The sequence below is a fragment of the Electrona antarctica genome (genome assembly GCF_951216825.1).
Source record: "Electrona antarctica genome assembly, chromosome: 2".
NCBI lineage: Eukaryota > Metazoa > Chordata > Actinopteri > Myctophiformes > Myctophidae > Electrona > Electrona antarctica.
In genome coordinates this window covers 56,067,873-56,090,373 of record NC_136807.1, presented here as the reverse complement: position 1 = coordinate 56,090,373, position 22,501 = coordinate 56,067,873, and the positions used below count along the sequence as shown (strand labels likewise).

Genomic DNA, 22,501 nt, shown 5'->3' with positions numbered 1-22,501 from the left:
CACTGTGAGGCTACAGATGAACTACTTAATATTCACCAAAACCAGACCAGAACTCCCACCACAGGGCTCAGGCAATCAGGCAATTAATACCTTTATAATTACAACCACTATCTCTATTTGAGCGACCACATCAAACAAGAGGTGGACGCTGGCAAATACTGCGGCATGGTCATGCTGGACCTCCAAAAGGCTTTTGACACCGTGAACCACTCCATACTGGTTAACAAGCTAAAAGCAATTGGTTTCGATAGCACATCAGTGAGCTGGATGCAATCCTACCTGGAGGGGAGAGAACAGATGGTGGAAGTGAACGGAACACTGTCCCCCCCCCCTCCCAGTGAGCTGTGGCGTTCCACAAGGAAGCATACTAGGGCCTCTACTGTTCCTAATATATGTTAACGACATGACTTCAGCTTGTGACTGCAACTTGTTCCTGTTCGCAGATGACTCAGCACTGCTGGTCTCGGACAGGGACAAACTGCAGGTTGAAAATGCCCTCAGCTCTGAACTCGGTAGAATCTGCACCTGGCTCGCTGATAACAAACTATCTTTACACCTGGGAAAAACTGAATCCATTCTCTTTGGCTCTAATAGTAATCTCAGCAGGGCAAATGGCTTCTTGGTTAAAGTGGGTGACAATGTTATCACACGTAAAGATGAAATTACCTACCTAGGTTCCATCCTGGAGGCTAATCTTTCCGGTGATAAAATGGCCACCAACGTCATGTGGGCCTCCCATGTGGAAAGCCAACATCTTAACCACTAAGCCACAGGGAACTCCCTCTGAATCAGGGGAGATATTATACTTTTAGGCCATCAGGCTGAGGTTGTGATCGACTGCTACGTTCCTCCCACGGGGAAACCTGATCCGGGTCACGGCACCACATGGGATTCAAACCTGTGTGGGAAAGCCAACATCTTAAAGGGTTAGTTCAGATTTTTTTTACTTAAAGCTGTGGGAAATCCTGCTCCTTTTTGCCCAAGGGTGTATCAGACAAATGTATTATAAATTATAAATAAATTATTATTCTCTGATATAATTTGTACTGTAATACACTTAAATGTGAGAAATAAAAATGAAATGAAATAGTTCTGGTGAATATTAAGTAGTTCCATTTTGGTGGGGCCAATAAATGAATCCACAAAACTAGTGTGTCATTTGTATTGTTGACCTATTTCTACCATATAGCGCACCATATATAAGTTAACCCCTTCAACTTTGACCCTTCTGTCACATGGAACTATTTTTTGTGTCCAGTATCACTACTCCAGCACTGCAGCACAAAACCATAGTTCCATGTGACAGAGGGGTCAAAGTTGAACAAACTCTGTATCGGCAAATAAAATGACATTAACCAATGGCAGTAGCCGATGTTTATCTGTTAATAAGCATACATTTTGTGTCCGCTACGTTGGTGTGTTGGTTATCTGTAGTCTACCAAGCTGTAGCTCCCGCGAGTCACAGGGAATTCCCTTTTACAAATGTATCCTCAGTGACCCCCACCTAGCCTGGCTTGGACATACTGGCATTTGTTTTTCTTTTTTTGCACCGCCAGATTTGTGTCTGGCCACAGGACTCAGGCAATCAATTAATAACTTTGCAACCACTATATGAATGGCAAGTACAACAACCTGAACTAACCCTTTAACCACTAGGCCAAAGGGACTTCCCTGTGACTCAGGGGAGATATTAGACTTTCAGGTCATCAGGCTGAGGTTGTGATCCACTGATAAACTCACCTCCCTTTTGACCTCACACTGTCACACAGCCATTACTGGATTTGAACTTGGGCCTCTCATGTGGAAAGTCAACATCTTAACCACTAAGCCAAAGGGAATTCCCTCTGATTTGGGGTAGATGTTAGACTTTTAAGCCAATGACAGGAACAAAACCAGACCAGAACTCCTGCCACGGGACTCAGGCAATCAATTAATAGCTTTGCAACCACTATATTTTCTGTACAGCTTTAAGTACAAAAATCTGAACAAAAACAAAAAGGGAATTCCCTGTGACTCAGGGGAGATATTAGACTTTCAGGTCATCATGCTGAGGTTGTGAGACACTCTGACACACTCACCTCCCTTTTGACCTCACACGGGGAATTTTGGACCAACTTATTAAACCAGGATTTGAACCCCAGTCTCCCGTGTGGAAAGCCAACATCTTAACAACTAAACCACAGGGAATTCCCTCTGAATCAGGGGAGATATTAGACTTTTAGGCCATCAGGCTGAGGTTGTGATCCACTGCTACATTCCTCCCACGGGGAAACTGGGGTCATTCAAAATAAATTAATCCACAAAACTAGTGTCATTTTTATTGTTGACCTATTTCTACCCATAACACACGTGCACACTAGAGACTGACATGGGAGTGGATTTTCACTCCTGTCCTGTCCCACTCCCACAGAAAAAATCCTGTCCTGTCCCAATCCTGGGCCAGAGTTAAAAAAAAAGATCCCATCCTGTCCCACTCCTGTAGAATGACTCCTGATCCCATCCCGCTCCCACTCGAAATTACTCCCGCTCCCATCCCGCTCCTGTTTTTTTATTTATTTTTTATTTTTTAGTTAGTCATTAGGCAATTGATCGAACAGTTAACAAGTGCTTTGTCAATTAAGATAAAAAACCCTCAGTGTTAATTTAACTCTATATGAATTTATTCAGTGTACAAGTCTGTGTGTATGGCAGTGGTTCCCAGGGGTCCTTGAGAGAGTTCCAGGGGGTCCCCAGCTAAATAATAGTTTGGAACCAAATGGACCCTTATGGGTCTAACAAATTATGTTATGGGAGTGTACAAATGGAACCAAATGTTGTGCCATTTGTACACTCAGAGTTAAATTAACATTGATTTTACAATATCATTTGGGGGTCCCAGCGACAAAAATGCCATTCAATGGGGGTCCGTAGACTAGACTAACATGGGTGTATCAGACAAATGTATTATGAATTATAAATTAATTAATATTCTGATATAATTTGTACTGTACTGTGATACACTAATGCTAGTGCAAAATAAAAATTAAATTAAATGAATGAAATACTTTTGGTGAATATTAAGTAGTTCTGGTCATTTGGTGGGGGCCTGGGGGTCATTCAAAATAAATGAATCCAAAAAACTAGTGTCATTTTTATTGTTGACCTATTTCTAAAAGTCTAACATCTCTCCAGAATCAGAGGGAATTCCCTTTGGCTTAAATTATGTTACTGTTTAAAGGGTTAGATCAGACATATTTCGCATATAGCACTTCAAATTCAAATTCATATCACGAATGTTCATGGAAAAATACCACACATTTTGTGTCTGTGTTTCATAGGAGGGCTGTGGGCAGTTAAAAAACCCATCCACCAGTGACCTCATCGATGGTCAGATTTTGTTTTTAACCAGTTTTTATATTTATATTTTTATATGTCACTGCAGATGGACGGGTTTCTGAACTGCCCACAGCCCTCCTATGCGACACAGACCGAGTAGAAACAATTTGTGGTCCAATTATATGAAGGTAGGTTGAAAAGTGAAGTGGTCCTTGAAGTCCAAAAATCGGAACTAACCCTTTAACAACTAATAAGCCAAAGGGAATTCCCTGTAGCTCGGGGGAGATATTAGACTTTCAGGTCATCAGGCTGAGGTTGTGAGTCACTCTGACACACTCACCTCCCTTTTGACCTCACACAGGGATTTTCATCGCTCTCTCCCCCACTATATACAAACCCAGGATTTGAACCCGGGCCTCCCGTGTGGAAAGCCAACATCTTAACCACTAAGGCCTCATTCACACGTACCAAACACCAATCAAGCAATGTTTGGTCGTTTTTTTGTTTTTTTGGGCCACCACAATGCTTTTCCAATGGGAGTCACATGGTTTGATCAAACATTTGTGTTTGATCGCTGATTGCTGATTTCTCCCCCCTCATCAAACAAAAATGTTTGGTCAAACCATGTGACTCCCATTGAAAATGAATTGGAGCAGCAATCAAAAAGCAATCAGGCATCACACACGGACCAAACATTTGTTGTGTAGGTGTGAACTAGGCCTAAGGCCTCATTCACACGTACCAAACACCAATCAAGCAATGTTTGGTCGTTTTTTTGTTTTTTTGGGCCACCACAATGCTTTTCCAATGGGAGTCACATGGTTTGATCAAACATTTGTGTTTGATCGCTGATTAATGATTGCTCCCCCCTCATCAAACAAAAATGTTTGGTCAAACCATGTGACTCCCATTGAAAATGAATTGGAGCAGCAATCAAAAAGCAATCAGGCATCACACACGGACCAAACATTTGTTGTGTAGGTGTGAACTAGGCCTAAGCCACAGGGAATTCCCTCTGATTTGGGGGAGATGTTAGGCTTTTAGGCCATCAGGCTGAGGTCGTCAGCAGCACAGCCACTGCTACATTTCTAAATTGTGGTACTTACAACAAATCTGAAATCTTCTCCCACCACTGCCAGAAAATAAATCACTGATCAATCACACATCATCACGATTGATTGATTCACTGATCCTGATAATAACGCTGATCAATTTTGCACAATAAAACATGTAAGGCCCAAACCAGGGCCCAGTATGTGTGTAGGTCTAACCAATAGAGTCCATTTGAATCTTTTTTCTAACCGCCCCTTGGGAAAAATGTAAACACAGAGGGGAGCCATACTAATATCCACAGTGATATTAGTATGGCTTCACGAGGCTAGTCAAGGACCCCCATGTATTTGTCCACTCATTCCCCCGGTGGCGGCGGCTCAGGGGTAGAGTGGCTGGATGACAACTGCAAGGTTGCCAGTTCAAACCCGGGCTCCCCCAGAGTTAGTGTCGAAGTGTTCTTGAGCAAGACTCTGAACCCCTAATTGCTCTCGATGTGCAGGTTGGTGCCTTGCATGGTTTCCTCTGCCATCGGTGCACAATCTATGTAAAGCACCTTGGATGAAGGCGGAAAAATGTTTTGTGCCAAAACACTGCCTCCCCCATTTTGACCTCCATCCACAGGGCACGGGGAAACCTGATCCGGGTCACGGCACTATTGTAATAGCCTGGCTAATAAGCCAGACTCAAATCACACTGTCGTGTGGTATTTGAGTCTGGAGATGCTGTGTATGGATCTTGTTTCCCGGGGGGGGCGGGTTCAAACATTTTCTCTTTGACGCAATTGGTTAGAGCTACTGTCAGTCAAAGGTCTCAAGCATTGAATGTCACTGTACCAAAGCCCGCCCATATTGCATAGCGTGTCCCGATTGGCCACACCAGTTCTCTGGTGTAGGAAATGGGCGTACAGTTGAGCCTCTCCAGACCGTAATCCGCCGGCAGGCAATTTTATTTTTTGCCAACGGCTGATTCGGTCTGGCTTATTAGCCAGGCTACTATTGTAACACCTGGGAATCGTACCCAGGTCTCCCACATGGAAAGCCAACATCTTAAAGGGTTAGTTCCGATTTGTTTTAACTTAAAGCTGTAGGAAATACTTGCCATTCATATAGTGGTTGCAAAGTATATGTTGTGCTTTAAATATAGCACTTAACATTCTTTCAACTTTGACCCCTCTGTCAAATCATGGAACTATTTTTTGTGTCCAGTATCACACTGCAGAACTATACATAAATCTTCGTGTTTGAGCACAAAATGCATTTTGAGAACCCACACACGCTGTGCGTGTACCCACACACAATCATTCTACAGTTGTGGTCCCCGGCCTAATCTATAGTTGAATAACCCTGTCCTACAGCTTTAAGATCCAAAAAACTGAACTAACACAAAGGGAATTCCCTGTAGCTCTGGGGAGATATTAGACTTTCAGGCCAGCAGGCTGACCTCACACGGGGAAACACTTTCTGCCATTAGGTGAACCCAGGATTTGAACCCGGGCCTCCTGTGTGGAAAGCCAACATCTTAACCACTGAGCCACAGGGAACTCCCTCTGGTTTGGGAGAGATGTTAGACTTTTAGGCCATCAGGTTGAAGTTGTGATCCACTGCTACATTTCTAAATTGTGGTACTTTAAACAAATATGAGATATTTTCCTACCACTGCCAGAAAATAAATCAATCACAAGTGGTTGCAAATACATTAATTATTGTCTGATTCCAATGGTGGGAGTTGTGGTGTAGTTTTGGTGAATATGAAGTCATTTGGTGGGGGGGGGGTGGGGGGGGGGGCACTGGAGTGGGGGCCACTCTGGCATGTGTATCCATAGAGTATTAAAAGGATAGAGACTGAACCGGAGCGACAAGTCCGGGGCAATCAATTAATACAGTTGCAACCACTATATTAATGGCAAGTATTTCATACAGCTTAAGTTAAAAAAATCTGAACTATCCCTTTAAGATCCAAAAATCTAAACTAATCCTTTAACCACTAGGCCGAAGAGATGTTAGACTTTTAGGCCATCAGGTTGAAGTTGCGAGCCACTCTGCTACATTTCTAAATTGTACTGGCGGGTAATTTCCCTGTTGGTCACTACATTATTATTATTATTGCAGGTTTTTAGTTAATTCCTGGAGCTTCCCAGGGGCTATAAATTGATCCCTTTGAAATTCAAAGGGGTCAACTCCTGATCCCGACAGCCTTTACTGCATGTCTTCCCCCCATCTCTCTCCCCATTTTCCATTTCTCTCCTCCATATAAAATAAAGGCGAAAGCCACAAAAAAACATTAAAAAAAAAAGAGAAAATACCAGCACTCACGGAACTCTCGTTTGAAGGCACTTTTAATTCATTGAATGGTTACCATGACGTCTTAAACGAGAGTTCTGTGAGTGCTGGTTTTCTATTTTAGAGATGTTTCTGTTAAGTCCCCATTATAAGTATTCAAAAGTACAAAGAGCTGACGTGTAATGATGAGCATGTAGATCGGCTAAGTTCACAATTCTTGAATATGTCTAAACCCATTCTGTGCGTGAACCCCTTTTGGTGTTAAGCATGGAACTATTTTTTGTGTCCAGAATCACTACGCCAGCAGCAGCACAAAACCATAGTTCCATGTGACAGAGGGGTCAACGTTGAACAAACGTTATCCAGGATGTTTTAGTGAAGGTTCTGTCAGCCTCCTGTGTTAGCGGACACAGGGAGCTCTGACAGAATACCTTTGCAACCACTATATTAATGGCAAGTAGGCTATTTCCTACAGCAGTGGTGATCAACTGCTGGCGCCCCCTTGTGGCCCCTGGAAGAAATTAAATCAATCAATCAATCAATAAATAAAATACAATTCTGGGAATAATAAGTGGGCTAATGACAGTTACAGGTATGGTGTGAATAATAAGAGGGCTAATGACAGTTACATGTATGGTGTGAATAATAAGAGGGCTAATGACAGTTACATGTATGGTGTGAATAATAAGAGGGCTAATGACAGTTACATGTATGGTGTGAATAATAAGAGGGCTAATGACATTTACATGTATGGTGTGTGCGATATTAAGTGTGAGATTACCATAATGACAGTAGTAATAATGATTTGGGGGAGATGTTCTTTTTATTAAGCCAATGACCGGAACATAACCAGACCAGAACTCCCACCACGGGACTCATGGCAATCAATTCATAGCTTTGCAACAACTATATTAATGGCAAGTATTTCCATACAGCTTTAAGTCCTAAAATCTGAACAAAAACAAAAAGGGAATTCCCTGTGACTTGGGGGAGATATTATACTTTCAGGTCATCAGGCTGAGGTTGTGAGCCACTCTGACACACTCACCTCCCTTTTGACCTCACACAGGGAAATGCCAGTACATGTAACCCAGGATTTGAACCCGGGCCTCCCGTGTGGAGAGCCAACATCTTAACCACTAAGCCACAGGGAATTCCCTCTTATTGGGGGGAGATGTTAGACTTTTAGGCCACCAGGTTGAAGTTGCGAGCCACTTTTATACATACATTATTATTATCATTGCAGGTTTTTAGTTCATTCCTGGAGCTTCCCAGTAGCTCTAAATTGACCCCTTTGCACTTCAAAGGGGTTGTGTCAAAATTGTGTTCTGTGCTGCATGGTTACAGAGCTTCCATTGCTCCAGACTGTATGATGGAAGGATTTATATTTTACTCATGATCAGAGCTTCCGTTGCTCCAGACTGTTTGACGGAAGCATTTGAACACTGCGAGAGGAAACAGCCTGGCAATGCGAGACCATATACAGTACTTGAGGTAACAGGAGTACTTGCTTTTGAACCGTAGTATGAAGTATTAACATCAAGGTAGTAGCTCGCACACCTCCAAATCAAATTGTCTCAAACTCTCTGAGAAGTTTTACCGGGTGTGTGGTCGGGTAAGTAACATAACAGAAAAATCTCTCAAAGAGAAAACACCAGGCCTGGGCCATGGCTCAGTGGTCCAGGCACCTTGGTTGGCAATCCAGTCTGGCAGTGTGCCACGGGTTCGACTCCCGATCCCGACAGCCTTTACTGCATGTTCTCCCCATCTTTCTCCCCATTTTCCTGTCAGCCTACTGTCTGTCCCTCCATATAAAATGAAAGCGAAAGCCACAAAAAAAACATTACAAATAAAAATAAAAGCGAAAACACCAGCACTCACGGAACTCTCGTTTGAAGGCACTTTTAATTCATTGAATGGTTACCATGACGTCTTAAACGAGAGTTCTGTGAGTGCTGGTTTTCTATTTTAGAGATGTTTCTGTTAAGTCCCCATTATAAGTATTCAAAAGTACAGGAGCTGACGTGTAATGATGAGCATGTAGATCGGCTAAGTTCACAATTCTTGAATATGTCTAAACCCATTCTGTGCGTGAACCCCTTTTGGTGTTAAGCATGGAACTATTTTTTGTGTCCAGAATCACTACGCCAGCAGCAGCACAAAACCATAGTTCCATGTGACAGAGGGGTCAACGTTGAACAAACGTTATCCAGGATGTTTTAGTGAAGGTTCTGTCAGCCTCCTGTGTTAGCGGACACAGGGAGCTCTGACAGAATACCTTTGCAACCACTATATTAATGGCAAGTAGGCTATTTCCTACAGCAGTGGTGATCAACTGCTGGCGCCCCCTTGTGGCCCCTGGAAGAAATTAAATCAATCAATCAATCAATAAATAAAATACAATTCTGGGAATAATAAGTGGGCTAATGACAGTTACAGGTATGGTGTGAATAATAAGAGGGCTAATGACAGTTACATGTATAGTGTGTGCGATATTAAGTGTGAGATTACCATAATGACAGTAGTAATAATGATTTGGGGGAGATGTTCTTTTTATTAAGCCAATGACCGGAACATAACCAGACCAGAACTCCCACCACGGGACTCATTGCAATCAATTAATAGCTTTGCAAGTATTTCCGTACAGCTTTAAGTCCTAAAATCTGAACAAAAACAAAAAGGGAATTCCCTGTGACTCGGGGGAGATATTAGACTTTCAGGTCATCAGGCTGAGGTTGTGAGCCACTCTGACACACTCACCTCCCTTTTGACCTCACACAGGGAATAAGTTAGGAACAGCACATATTAAACCAGGATTTGAACACCAGTCTCCCATGTGGAAAGCCAACATCTTAACCACTAAGCCAAAGGGAATTCCCTCTGAATAAGGGGATATATTAGAATTTTAGGCCATCAGGCTATGGTTGTGATCCACTGCTACATTTCTCCAACGGGGAAACCTGATCCGGTCACGGCACCACCGGGGATTCGAACCCAGGTCTCCCGTGTGGGAAAGTCAACATCTTAAAGGGTTAGTTCAGATTTTTGGAGTTAAAGCTGTGGGAAATCCTGTACCTTTTCGCCCATGGGTGTATCAGACAAATGTATTATAAATTCATTAATTATTATTCTGATATAATTTGTACTGTACTGTGATACACTAGTAGGTGCAAAATAAAAATAAAATTAAATGAATGAAATACATTTGGTGGATATTAAGTAGTTCTGGTCATTTGTTGGGGGCCTGGGGGTCATTAAAAATAAATTAATCCACAAAACTAGTGTCATTTTTATTGTTGACCTATTTCTAAAAGTCTAACATCTCCCCAGAAGCAGAGGGAATTCCCTTTGGCTTAGTGGTTAAGATGTTGGCTTTCCACACGGGAGACCTGGGTTCAAATCTTGGGACCGGGTTATATGGGGATGAGTATTCCCCGTGTAAATTCAAAACACTGAGTGTGTCAGAGTGGCTCATAGCGGGGCAGATAGCGGTAATAATCGTTCACTTGCAGATACAAGCACCAAAATTGGCACACATACTCCTTAGGGGTTGCTCTTTTGAGAAAACCACTGTGCCAAAAAAAATTCAAGATGGCGGCCATTTTTCAAGATGGCTGCCACTGAATATGCAGTAATATTGTATTTCGCAATAAAATCCCATAGACTTGTCCTATTTGAATGATCTTGGTGTCAAATCATACATTTTTCACTATGTAGATTCCAAATTTGGACCCATGGACTTACTCACTGGCTTCCTTGTACCATATATCAGTCCCGGAATCCTAATATTCTGCTAAATTAGAGGTTTGTGTTATGTCTGACTCCGGTAAAATGGATGGCAGTTTATATCTTAGTATAATTAGATGTTATGTGTGTGTGTGTGTGTGTGTGTGTGTGTGTGTGTGGGGGGGGGGGGGGGGGGGGGGGGTGTAATGTAGTAGCTCAACAGAGTGGATGTCAACACACAGCCACTGGTGGCACCGTTGCTGTGAAACTCAGCATGGGATTCAGTATCAGCTGACTCGGCTAAAATGCATGGTACATGGCGCCGTGGGATCACTCTTTGTCTAGTCTACCTTTGACCTGTTCGACTTGGGTAACCCTGCCAGGAGTACAAGACTCCTGCCGACATAGCTCTAGGGGTCATGGAGACACGCAAACTGCCTCACCACAATAAGGTGATGATCCCGTCGAGGCAGGAGGTATTATTTTTTATTATTTTTTATTATTATTTTTTTATTTTTTTATTTTTTTCACAAGTAGGCGCAGTAGGCCTATACTTGTTTTTCACTTACTGTCTTGCTGCTTGGATGAGTAGGACTATACTACAACGCTTCTAAACCTCGCACCTGCAGCTGCACAGTGCCGTGCAGGTCAGACCAAAGGAGTAGCATTTGCATCGATTGCAGCATTCCGATTTGCATCCACACTTGGTCAGCTGCTGGCAACTCTCTGCAATGGGTGGGAGCTCTGTCCAAACAATCTGCCACAGATCTCCTTTCTTGGTCCAGCCCCAGTTTTCAGGAGTCTGCATTTCTGGTTGACATACTGTTGACTGACTCCAGATGCTGATCGGGTTGGAGGAATGGATTCGTATGGCCTCTGCTTCCGAGCAAACATGTCCAACCTCGCATCATCGACACCTTCAGCAGTGCTGGATCTGTCGTACATCACGACAACGAACTTCTCCAAGGTTTTCAGGTCTTCATCATCCACTACAGGTGGGTAATGGCTGAGTTTGCTGAAGACACCGGAAGCCTCATCACAAACATTCCAGGTTTGCCAAAGCAGACTTCTTCCCTTTGCCACGGAATGCTGAAACAACATCGCAGCCAGTGAAGGCATGGAAGAAGAGCATCCCTTTGCTCTTTTCTGCAAGAGTGCAACACAGGTCATGAACAGGAATCCACTTCAAGTTCTGTCTTTGGCCAAAAGCAACCCACAGCTGCTGCAGACCGAGCTCCTGAAGTGCCTGCAGAACACTGACTGCAATGACGACAACATCTGTGTCGTTTGCTTTGACCATGATGACCTTGCTGCCTGCTTCTGTGGCATGCCTGGCATGCACAAAGATCCGTGTGTCAGCTTCTTCGTGGCTGCATGGTGCCACCCCAGCCAGATTGATAGTGCTGTTACTGATAGCATCTTCTTCCTTGGTCACAATTACCACATTTGGTGAGGCCACACATGCTATCTTATCAGCCAGAAAGTTGAATAGCTCGGCTTTGTTGTCATTTTCTCTCAGAAAGTTTTGCCATTTTGTGGGAATTTTGCCCAAACCTGTCACCCTGCGTCTCACCCCATGTCCTTGCTTTGATCTAGTTTCAGCTTTCAGACTACATGGCCGGTAAACATCATGTCTGTTCTCTTGTACTTGGTAGAGTATGCTTTTATTGTAGGAAGGACATCGAGCATTGCGTACTCTTCGAACGTCTTTGAACTCCTTGGAGGCAGACTGTTCACCAACGCTGCACCATCAATGATGATGGTGTCAGCGTATGGCTCTGCCTCAGGGATTGTAACTTGGCTCTCAAGAATGGTAGTGAGGTGGGATTTCTGACATGTGTGGAGCTTTCCACCATCACTGAGGGCAGCAGGATGTGACTGGTTCTCATGACGGAAGAACTCCTTCAAGTCACACTCTCTGCTCTGGCATGATATGAACAGCTTGGAGAACAGTTGACAGTCTGCCTTCAGCACTTTTTGCTTTGAAGAGCCAACAGTGGCTGGTACCTGTCGAAAGAAGTCAACCCTATTCCTCTTGATTGTTTCATAGAAGGTGGATTCTTCTTTCCCCTCCAGTCCCTTCATAAACGTCTGGAAACGGACCTTGCCTTTCTCAAGGTGTGTGCCAATCAGCTCAGCAGCAGTGGGGTGAGCAATATCCTTTGTATCAAGCGAAAGCAGATCCTGACTCTCCTCCTGGAAAGGATTGCCCATATCTTTCATGGCTTGTGAGAGCTTTTCTACTTTCTCAAGGAACCCTCTTTGTACTCGTTCTGTCTCCTCATGATGGCTGGTGTGTTTAGTACCCTCTTTGGCCCCACATGCTGCCTCATACTGTGAAACCAAGTGGCTGACTTCAGGACCAGCTATCATCCATCTTCTCAGTGCTGATGGATCTTCAGTCACGCCAATCGCACCCCCGTCTGCCTTAATGACAGCGTTGGCCTGCTCGTGAGCTTGGTCAATAGCCATTGCTGAGAACTGTCGGCTCGATTTATGTACAACAAAGTTTCCGCTCTGGAACTCCTGAGCCAGCTGAGGATGCTTCTGTCCCAGGGTCACCATGTCTCTGTAGTGGATCGTAAGCCACCTTGCATAGTGAACATTGTTGTTTGCAAAGAAGTATGGTAGCAGCTCAGCCAGTGACTGACAGTACAGGAAGAAGTTGGCTTCTCTGAAAGATCGGATCAACAAGAGGATCACCAGTTCCATTGACAGCACCATATACCAGAAAAGAAACTGGGGACTTTCCTGTTTGCGCTGCTCACACCAAGCTTCGAAGCTAGGCACCTCTTCGGGTTGTTTATCTGTCTCTATCAAGTAGTCTGTGTAGGATGCCTTCAGAAGCTTGTACAGACTGCATGCTGTTATCTGGTGCATCTGTCGTGTCCTAGTGATGTTTGAAGCTGTCAGAAATGAATCTGCTGTCCCAGGAGATGCTATCCCTGCCTCCAAAAGGGCTCCTGTCCAACCACTGTCCTGGAGTAGAGTTCCAATGTCTAACTAAACATCATAAACTCCATGTAATCTACACTAGCTAACTGATGCGGGGCTTATTAGACAGCATTTGGGACACTGAAGTAATCATTTAGCTACACCAAACTAATTACTCAGCTGATACTGAACCCCATGCTGAGTTTCACAGCAGCGGTGCCACCAGTGTGCCCTGGCTGTGCGTTGACATCCGCTCTGTTGAGCTACTACATTACAACACCCCCCCCCCCCCCCCCCCCCACACACACACACACACACACACACATACTAAACAACTAACAATACTAAGAAATACACTGCCATCCATTTCACCGGAGTCAGACATAACACAAACCTCTAATTCAGCAGAATATTAGGATTCCGGGACTGATATATGGTACAAGGAAGCCAGTGAGTAAGTCCATGGGTCCAAACTTGGAATCTACATAGTGAAAAATGTATGATTTGACACCAAGATCATTCAAATAGGACAAATCTATGGGATTTTATTGCGAAATGCAATATTACTGTATATTCAATTGAAAAATGGCCGCCATCTTGAATTTTTTTTTGGCACAGTGGTTTTCTCAAAAGAGCAACCCCTAAGGAGTATGTGTGCCAATTTTGGTGCTTGTATCCGCAAGTGAACGATTCTCCTGTAATTTGCAAGTTATCCGCCCTACTATCACAACCTCAGCATGATGGCCTGAAAGTCTAATATCTCCCCTGAGTCACAGGAAATTCCCTTTGGCTTATATTACTGTTTAAAGGGTTAGATCAGACATATTTCACATAGCACTTCAAATTCATATCACGAATGTTCATGGAAAAATACCACACATTTTGTGTCTGTGTTTCATAGGAGGGCTGTGGGCAGTTAAAAAACCCATCCACCAGTGACCTCATCGATGGGCAGATTTTTTTTTAACCAGTTTTTATATTTATATTTTTGTCCCTGATAGATGGGTTTCTGAACTGCCCACAGCCCTACTATGCAACACAGACGGAGTAGAAACCAATTATATGAATGTAGTTTGAAAAGTGGTGAAGTGGTCCTTGAAGTCCAAAAATCGGAACTAACCCTTTAACAACTAGCCTAATAAGCCAAAGGGAATTCCCTGTGACTCGGGGGAGATATTAGACTTTCAGGCCATCAGGATGAGGTTGTGAGCCACTCTGACACACTCACCTCCTTTTTGACCTCACACGGGGATTCTGTCCCCCACTATATGCAAACCCAGGATTTGAACCCGGGCCTCCGGTGTGGAAAGCCAACATCTTAACCACTAAGCCACAGGGAATTCCCTCTGATTTGGGAGAGATGTTAGGCTTTTAGGCCATCAGGCTGAGGTCGTCAGCAGCACAGCCACTGCTACATTTCTAAATTGTGGTACTTACAACAAATCTGAGATCTTCTCCCACCACTGCCAGAGAAAATAAATCACTGATCAATCACACATCATCATGATTGATTGATTCACTGATCCTGATAATAACGCTGATCAATTTTGCACAATAAAACATGTAAGGCCCAAACCAGGGCCCAGTATGTGTGTAGGTCTAACCAATAGAGTCCATTTGAATCTTTTTTCTAACCGCCCCTTGGGAAAAATGTAAACACAGAGGGGAGCCATACTAATATCCACAGTGATATTAGTATGGCTTCACGAGGCTAGTCAAGGACCCCCATGTATTTGTCCACTCATTCCCCCGGCGGTGGCGGCTCAGGGGTAGAGTGGACGGATGACAACCGCAAGGTTGCCAGTTCAAACCTGGGCTCCCCCAGAGTCAGTGTCGAAGTGTCCTTGAGCAAGACTCTGAACCCCTAATTGCTCCCGATGTGCAGGTTGGTGCCTTGCATGGTTTCCACTGCCGTCGGTGCACAATCTATGTAAAGCACCTTGGATGAAGGCGGAAAAATGTTTTGTGCCAAAACACTTACCCTCCCCCCTTTTGACCTCCACCCACAGGGCACGGGGAAACCTGATCCGGGTCATGGCACTATTGTAATATCCTGGCTAATAAGCCAGACTCAAATCACACTGTCGTGTGGTATTTGAGTCTGGAGATGCTGTGTATGGATCTTGTTTCCCGGGGGGCGGGTTCAAACATTTTCTCTTTGACGCAATTGGTTAGAGCTACTGTCAGTCAAAGGTCTCAAGCGTTGAATGTCACTGTACCAAAGCCCGCCCATATTGCATAGTGTGTCCCGATTGGCCACACCAGTTCTCTGGTGTAGGAAATGGGCATACAATTGAGCCTCTCCAGACCGTAATCCGCCGGCAGGCAATTTTTTGCCAACGGCTGATGCGGTCTGGCTTATTAGCCAGGCTACTATTGTAACACCCGGGAATCGTACCCAGGTCTCCCGCGTGGAAAGCCAACATCTTAAAGGGTTAGTTCAGATTTGTTTTAACTTAAAGCTGTAGGAAATACTTGCCATTCATATAGTGGTTGCAAAGTATATGTTGTGCTTTAAATATAGCACTTAACATTCTTTCAACTTTGACCCCTCTGTCACATCATGGAACTATTTTTTGTGTCCAGTATCACAATATACATAAATCTTCGTGTTTGAGCACAAAATGCATTTTGAGAACCCACACACACTGTGCGTGTACCCACACACAATCATTCTACAGTTGTGGCCCCCGGCCTAATCTATAGTTGATAACCCTGTCCTACAGTTTTAAGATCCAAAAACTGAACTAACCCAAAGGGAATTCGCTGTTGCTCTGGGGAGATATTAGACTTCCAGGCCAGCAGGCTGACCTCACACAGGGAAACACTTTCTGCCATTAAGTGAACCCAGGATTTGAACCCGGGCCTCCCGTGTGGAAAGCCAACATCTTAACCACTAAGACACAGGGAACTCCCTCTGGTTTGGGGGAGATGTTAGACTTTTAGGCCATCAGGTTGAAGTTGTCAGCCACTGCTACATTTCTAAATTGTGGTACTTTAAACAAATATGAGATCTTTTCCTACCACTGCCAGAAAATAAATCAATCACAAGTGGTTGCAAATACATTAATTATTGTCTGATTCCAATGGTGTGAGTTGTGGTGTAGTTTTGGTGAATATGAAGTCATTTGGTGTGTGTGTGGGGGGGGGGCACTGGAGTGGGGGCCACTCCGGCATGTGTATCCATAGAGTATTAAAAGGATAGAGACTGAACCGGAGCGACAAGTCCGGGGCAATCAATTATTACAGTTGCAACCACTATATTAATGGCAAGTATTTCATACAGCTTAAGTTAAAAAAATCTGAACTATCCCTTTAAGATCCAAAAATCTAAACTAACCCTTTAACCACTAGGCCAAAGGGAATTCCCTGTGACTCGGGGGAGATATTAGACTTTCAGGCCATCAGGTTGAGGTTGTGAACCACTCTGTCACACTCACCTCCCTTTCGACCTCACACAGGGAATGGCCGGCCAGTACGAGTAACCCAGGATTTGAACCCGGGCCTCCCGTGTGGAGAGCCAACATCTTAACCACTAAGCCACAGGGAATTCCCTCTTATTTGGGGGAGATGTTAGACTTTTAGGCCATCAGGTTGAAGTTGCGAGCCACTCTGCTACATTTCTAAATTGTACTGGCGGGTAATTTCCTTGTTGGTCACTACATTATTATTATTATTGCAGGTTTTTAGTTCATTCCTGGAGCTTCCCAGGAGCTCCAAATTGATCCCTTTGAAATTCAAAGGGGTTGTGTCAAAATTGTGTTCTGTGCTGGTTACAGAGCTTCCGTTGCGCCAGACTGTATGATGGAAGGATTTATAATTTACTCATGATCAGAGCTTCCGTTGCTCCAGACTGTATGATGGAAGCATTTATATTGTACTCATGATCAGAGCTTCCGTTGCTCCAGGCTGTATGACAAAAGCGTTTTGACTCATGATCAGAGCTTCCGTTGCTCCAGACTGTATGATGGAAGCATTTATATTTGACTCATGATCAGAGCTTCCGTTGCTCCAGACTGTTTGACGGAAGGATTTATATTTTACTCATGATCAGAGCTTCCGTTGCTCCAGACTGTATGACGGAAGCATTTATATTTTACTCATGATCAGAGCTTCCGTTGCTCCAGACTGTATGATGGAAGCATTTATATTTTACTCATGATCAGAGCTTCCGTCGCTCCAGACTGTTTGACGGAAGCATTTATATTTGACTCATGATCAGAGCTTCCGTTGCTCCAGACTGTTTGACGGAAGCATTTGAACACTTGCTTTTGACCCATAGTATGAAGTATTAACATCAAGGTAGTAGCTCGCACACCTCCAAATCAATTCGTCTCAAACTCTCTGAGAAGATTTACCGGGTGTGCGATCGGGTAAGTAACATAACAGAAAAATCTCTCGAAGAGACAACACCAGGCCTGGGCCGTGGCTCAGCGGTCCAGGCACCTTGGCTGGTAATCCAGTCTGGCAGTGTGCCATGGGTTCGACTCCCGATCCCTTCAGCCTTTACTGCATGTTTTCCCCCCATCTCTCTCCCCATTTTCCTGTCAGCCTACTGTCTGTCCCTCCATATAAAATAAAGGCGAAAGCCACAAAAAAACATAAAAAAAAAAAAAAAAGAGAAAACACCAGCGCTCACGGAACTCTCGTTTGAAGGCACTTTTAATTCATTGAATGGTTACCATGACGTCTTAAACGAGAGTTCTGTGAGTGCTGGTTTTCTATTTTAGAGATGTTTCTGTTAAGTCCCCATTATAAGTATTCAAAAGTACAGGAGCTGACGTGTAATGATGAGCCGTAGATCGGCTAAGTTCACAATTCTTGAATATGTCTAAACCCATTCTGTGCGGGAACCCTTTTGGTGTTAAGCATTATGTTATACTTTAGCTGTTAAAAAATAGCAGATCTACAAGCTCATATCGCGCTATGAGCTTGTAGATCTATTTTTTTATCGTGAAAATGTGGCGCAAATCTTCGAATATGTATATTCTTTCAGAGCGAACGTTTTTAACTCAAATCAATCTTTGCTTCCGGGGGGGGGGGGGGGGGGGCTCCCTGGAACAACATATTTTCAGATGGGGGTCGGTGGCCAATTACACACGGTTTTTGGGGGTCCTTACTGATATACTGTAGAAACATAGGTTTTTCAGAAAACTGTCATGACTTACAAGTCATTTTAATTTTGATGTCAGGCCTAAATGGGTTGAGTGGTTAATTAAAAAATCATTTCAGTATAAGTTCCTAGAAATGCATATTGGAGTCAAAACAATTATATTTGTCTCTGAAATTAACTGGAGTGAAAGAAAAAGAAAATACTCAAGTGAAGTGCATACTTCACCCATCTAGACCTGAGGCCGATTCTAAAAACACCTTCCAAATTCTGACCTGAAGTTTTCTCTAAAATACGGTATTCATCCAAAAAATTGCATAGGGGTTCCCGAATTGAAAGGTGTAGTTACGTAGTAGGGGTTTAGCGTTCTAAATGGGTTAGAAGTTAACATACTCGAGAACATTCCTGTTCCTGTCGAACACTGATGGGGGGTGATGATGCGAGGATAGAAGAGGAGAGTCGTGTGATAATGGAGCTCCCAGAAAGACAGAATAAACTGTTTTTTATTGAACTGGGAAAACGGACGGAGAATGTCTTCCACTCACCTTCCTTAACACATTCAGACCCCAGGACGTGTGGAAACGTCATGTCTAATCCAACCGATGGTACACACGTACACAAGGGGCGGCGGTGGTCAGGGGTAGAGTTTCCGGATGGTAACCGCAAGGTCGCCAGTTCGATCCCTGTGGGCTCCCCCAGAGTTAGTGTCGAAGTGTCCTTGAGCAAGACACCGAAGCCCTAATTGCTCCTGATGTGCTGGTTGGTGCCTTGCATGGTAACTGCCATCGGTGTGTGAATGTAATGCACAATCTATGTAAAGCGCCTTGGATAAAGGTGCTATATAAATGCACCATTTACCACGTTCTAGTGCTTTTTCATTGATATCAAACAAGAAATTAAAATTCCGATTTTATTTTTATTTTTTTGGGTGGGTTGGCCTCTCCTTGCTGTTCGCGCATGCGCACTGCCGTTCACTTCCTTGTTTACGGCTCAGAAAGAAAGGCTCGTAGCTCCTAATCTAGGGAGCTCTCCATGGTTTTGACCAGATGGGTATATACTTCCGTCTTCATTTCTGACTTCAACGCTTCTAGAGAGACTTTATCGTAATCATCGCGAGGTAAGCAAGCAACATTATGCCTCCCGGTTTTTGTACGGAACGGAATTCCAGAGTAAAAGCTGCCATATCTGCGCGGCACCCCGAGCTCCTATTTTGAAAGAAATCCCGGCGCTCATTGTGTTTTAATGGAGGTGAAAATAATGCCTTCCACTCACCTTCCTTAATGGAGGTGAAAATCTCATCGGGATCTTCACTGACCAGGAGATCGCTGTGGAGAAGGAAAAAAATCACACCCATGTGAAGTGAGGGGCGCTCTTGTCATCGTACATCGATCATGACGCAACATGTCGATTTGCTCGTCCACATATGATGTCAATTCTCCATTCATTGTCAATGGGAATTTAATGTTTGTGTAGGACGAACAGCTATTTACACTAATAGCTGAATATAGGAGGGACTAGCACCCCTCAAAAGATTTAGTATTGAGAATTAGGCGTGAAAGAGTTCATCGGACGAATCAATTTAATTCAGTATTATTTATTGAGCATTTGAGCCACGGACCACCATTCGATGAGTTTTAGCCCCTCAGACCCGAAACTAAAGAATATTTTGTTGTCATTGGATAAGATTGTGTCCACAATTCCATACTGTATTGATGTTGGTACCATTAGGAGAGATAACAGGCAAACGCAATGCAGATATAATAATTTAACTCTTGAGAGTGTAAAAGTAATAATTTTACGCTCGCAAGAGTTAAAGATCTATACGAATTTGGATACAAACTCTCTCTCATTTAAGCACCACTAGTTGAGAACCACTGAACTCATCGATTTAATCCATTATAAAAGATAATCGATAATGGATTTACTGTAAATAAAACATATGGGGGGGGGGTGTTTGAAATGTGTATTTCTTTTTAATAGCAGATCTACAAGCTCAAGCTTAGTCAGAAGCAGAAGTTCACCTGGGGTTCAAACCTCCAGTGTTATTTTTGTCTACTAAAACCAAGACGAAAAATGTTCGTCGACTACCTTTTTTCACTGACGAAAACTAAAACTGAAACTAAATGAAAACTAAGCTACCTAATCTATGATGACTAAAACTAAGACTAAATGTATTGACAATTTCGTCAACAGATAAAAACTAGACAAAATTTTTTAGGAAGGGCCTAGTGGACAAGAGATCCAGTACAAGTCATTTTACACTTGGTTGCATGCTGAAAATAGCCGATCTACAAGCTCACAACACGTTCGATCAAGTGTAAAGTGTAAAATGAGTCATTACGACGGCATCAAGGCCCACCAAAACACATTTCAGTCGACTAAATCAACTGCAGATTTAGTCGACTATAATCTTATGACATTTAGTCGACTAGACTAAACTAGACTAACACTAAAACATTCCGGGTGACTAAAATATGACATTCCAAAGACTATGACTAAACTAAAATAGAAGTTTGCTGCCAAAAACAACACTGCAAACCTCTGAGTTTGTGTTATCATTTAAAGAGGAACAGCAGAAGTTCACCTGGGGTTCAAACCCTTGAGTTTGCGATACTGAATGAGACTCTGCTCGATGATGTACTGCGTGGCTTCATCCTCGTCCTCTGAGTCCTCCGACTGAGAAAATACATTCTCCCCCGTTTCTGTGTTCATCTGGAGGTCTGGGACGCACGCGCGCACGCACGCACGCACGCACGCACGCACGCACGCACGCACGCACGCACGCACGCACGCACGCACGCACGCACGCACGCACGCACGCACGCACGCACGCACGCACGCACGCACGCACGCACGCACGCACGCACGCACGCACGCACGCACACACACACACACACACACACACACACACACACACACACACACACACACACACACACACACACACACACACACACACACACACACACACACACACACAAGGTTGAAAACCACTGATACATCAGCTTCTAGTGTCACAGTTCCACTTTCGCCTGCTCACATCTTTGTTCCATCACATTATTTATTTGCCATTTGATCCACGGTCGGTCCACCATTTGACAAGATTTAGGGCCCTATTTGTTATTTTAGTCAGTGCTAAACCCCCCCTTATACTATTTTGAAAAAACATTTTTGAATAGGCCTAGTTCAAATAGCCGATCTACAAGCTCACAACGTGTTGATGTAGCCTTATAGGCTCTCAGAGCCAAAACTAAAGAATATTTTGTTATCGTTGGATAAGAGGTTTGGATAAAATATATATTTTTTTTAAACAATGCAGATGTTTAACAAAAATGTAACTCTTGAAACCATTGAAACCATTGAAACCAAATGGACTCGTAAGGGTCCATTTGGTTTATAAGGGTCCACTGCTCTACTACGCAAACAGAAGAGCTTATTACACTTATTAGCAAACAAATATTACTCGCTGCACCTTTTAAACCCATTCAGGAAGGGAACACCTTTTGGTGTGCATTAAGTTATACTTTAGCTGTTAAAAAATAGCAGATCTACAAGCTCATAGCACGGCACCGATTGCCGCGCTACGAGCTTGTAGATCTGCTATTTTTGAAACATTGTTTTTAACTCAAATCGTTGCTTCTGTGGGTCCCTGGCTGGAACAACATATTTTCAGAAGGGGGTCGGCGGCCAAACACATAATAGCTTTTGGGGTCTTTGACGTGAAAAACACTTTGAGAACCACTGATATAGAAACATGAGGTTTTTCTGAAAACTGTCATGATTTTAGAAGACATTCATGTAGAATCTGGTCTCAGTCCTACATGGGATATAAACCTCATGTGTTGGTGCGTGTTGTACAAAGTGTACATGAATATAGTGAAATTCACAACAACAGCCCACTAACCATTTATCAAAAGTATACAAAACAAAGTTCTCACATACTTCTGCCGCTCTGAATAGAAGAATGAGTTATTCGTGCACAACACAACACGGTTCGCCTCTATTTTCTCTGTACAGGCTTTTTTTTTAATTTGCACTTCATTTTGGGTGTTTACCTTCTTGGGGTCAGTGGGCTAGCCGTGTG

The 22,501-nt window shown here is 43.5% G+C and overlaps 1 protein-coding gene across 2 annotated transcripts in view; it reads right to left on the bottom strand.

Annotated features, from left to right (window-relative positions):
- The window catches only part of asb14b (ankyrin repeat and SOCS box containing 14b), a 137,246-nt gene extending 114,745 nt beyond the window's left edge, over nucleotides 1-22,501 (bottom strand). For both annotated transcript variants that reach the window (XM_079523239.1, XM_079523240.1), the window contains exons 1-3: nucleotides 22,473-22,501; nucleotides 21,002-21,137; nucleotides 19,690-19,742 (exon numbers count right to left, since the gene is read on the bottom strand). In XM_079523239.1, coding sequence (XP_079379365.1) covers nucleotides 19,690-19,742; nucleotides 21,002-21,129 — 181 coding nt within the window. In that variant the 5' untranslated portion in view covers nucleotides 21,130-21,137; nucleotides 22,473-22,501. The remainder of the gene's footprint in view (nucleotides 1-19,689; nucleotides 19,743-21,001; nucleotides 21,138-22,472) is intronic.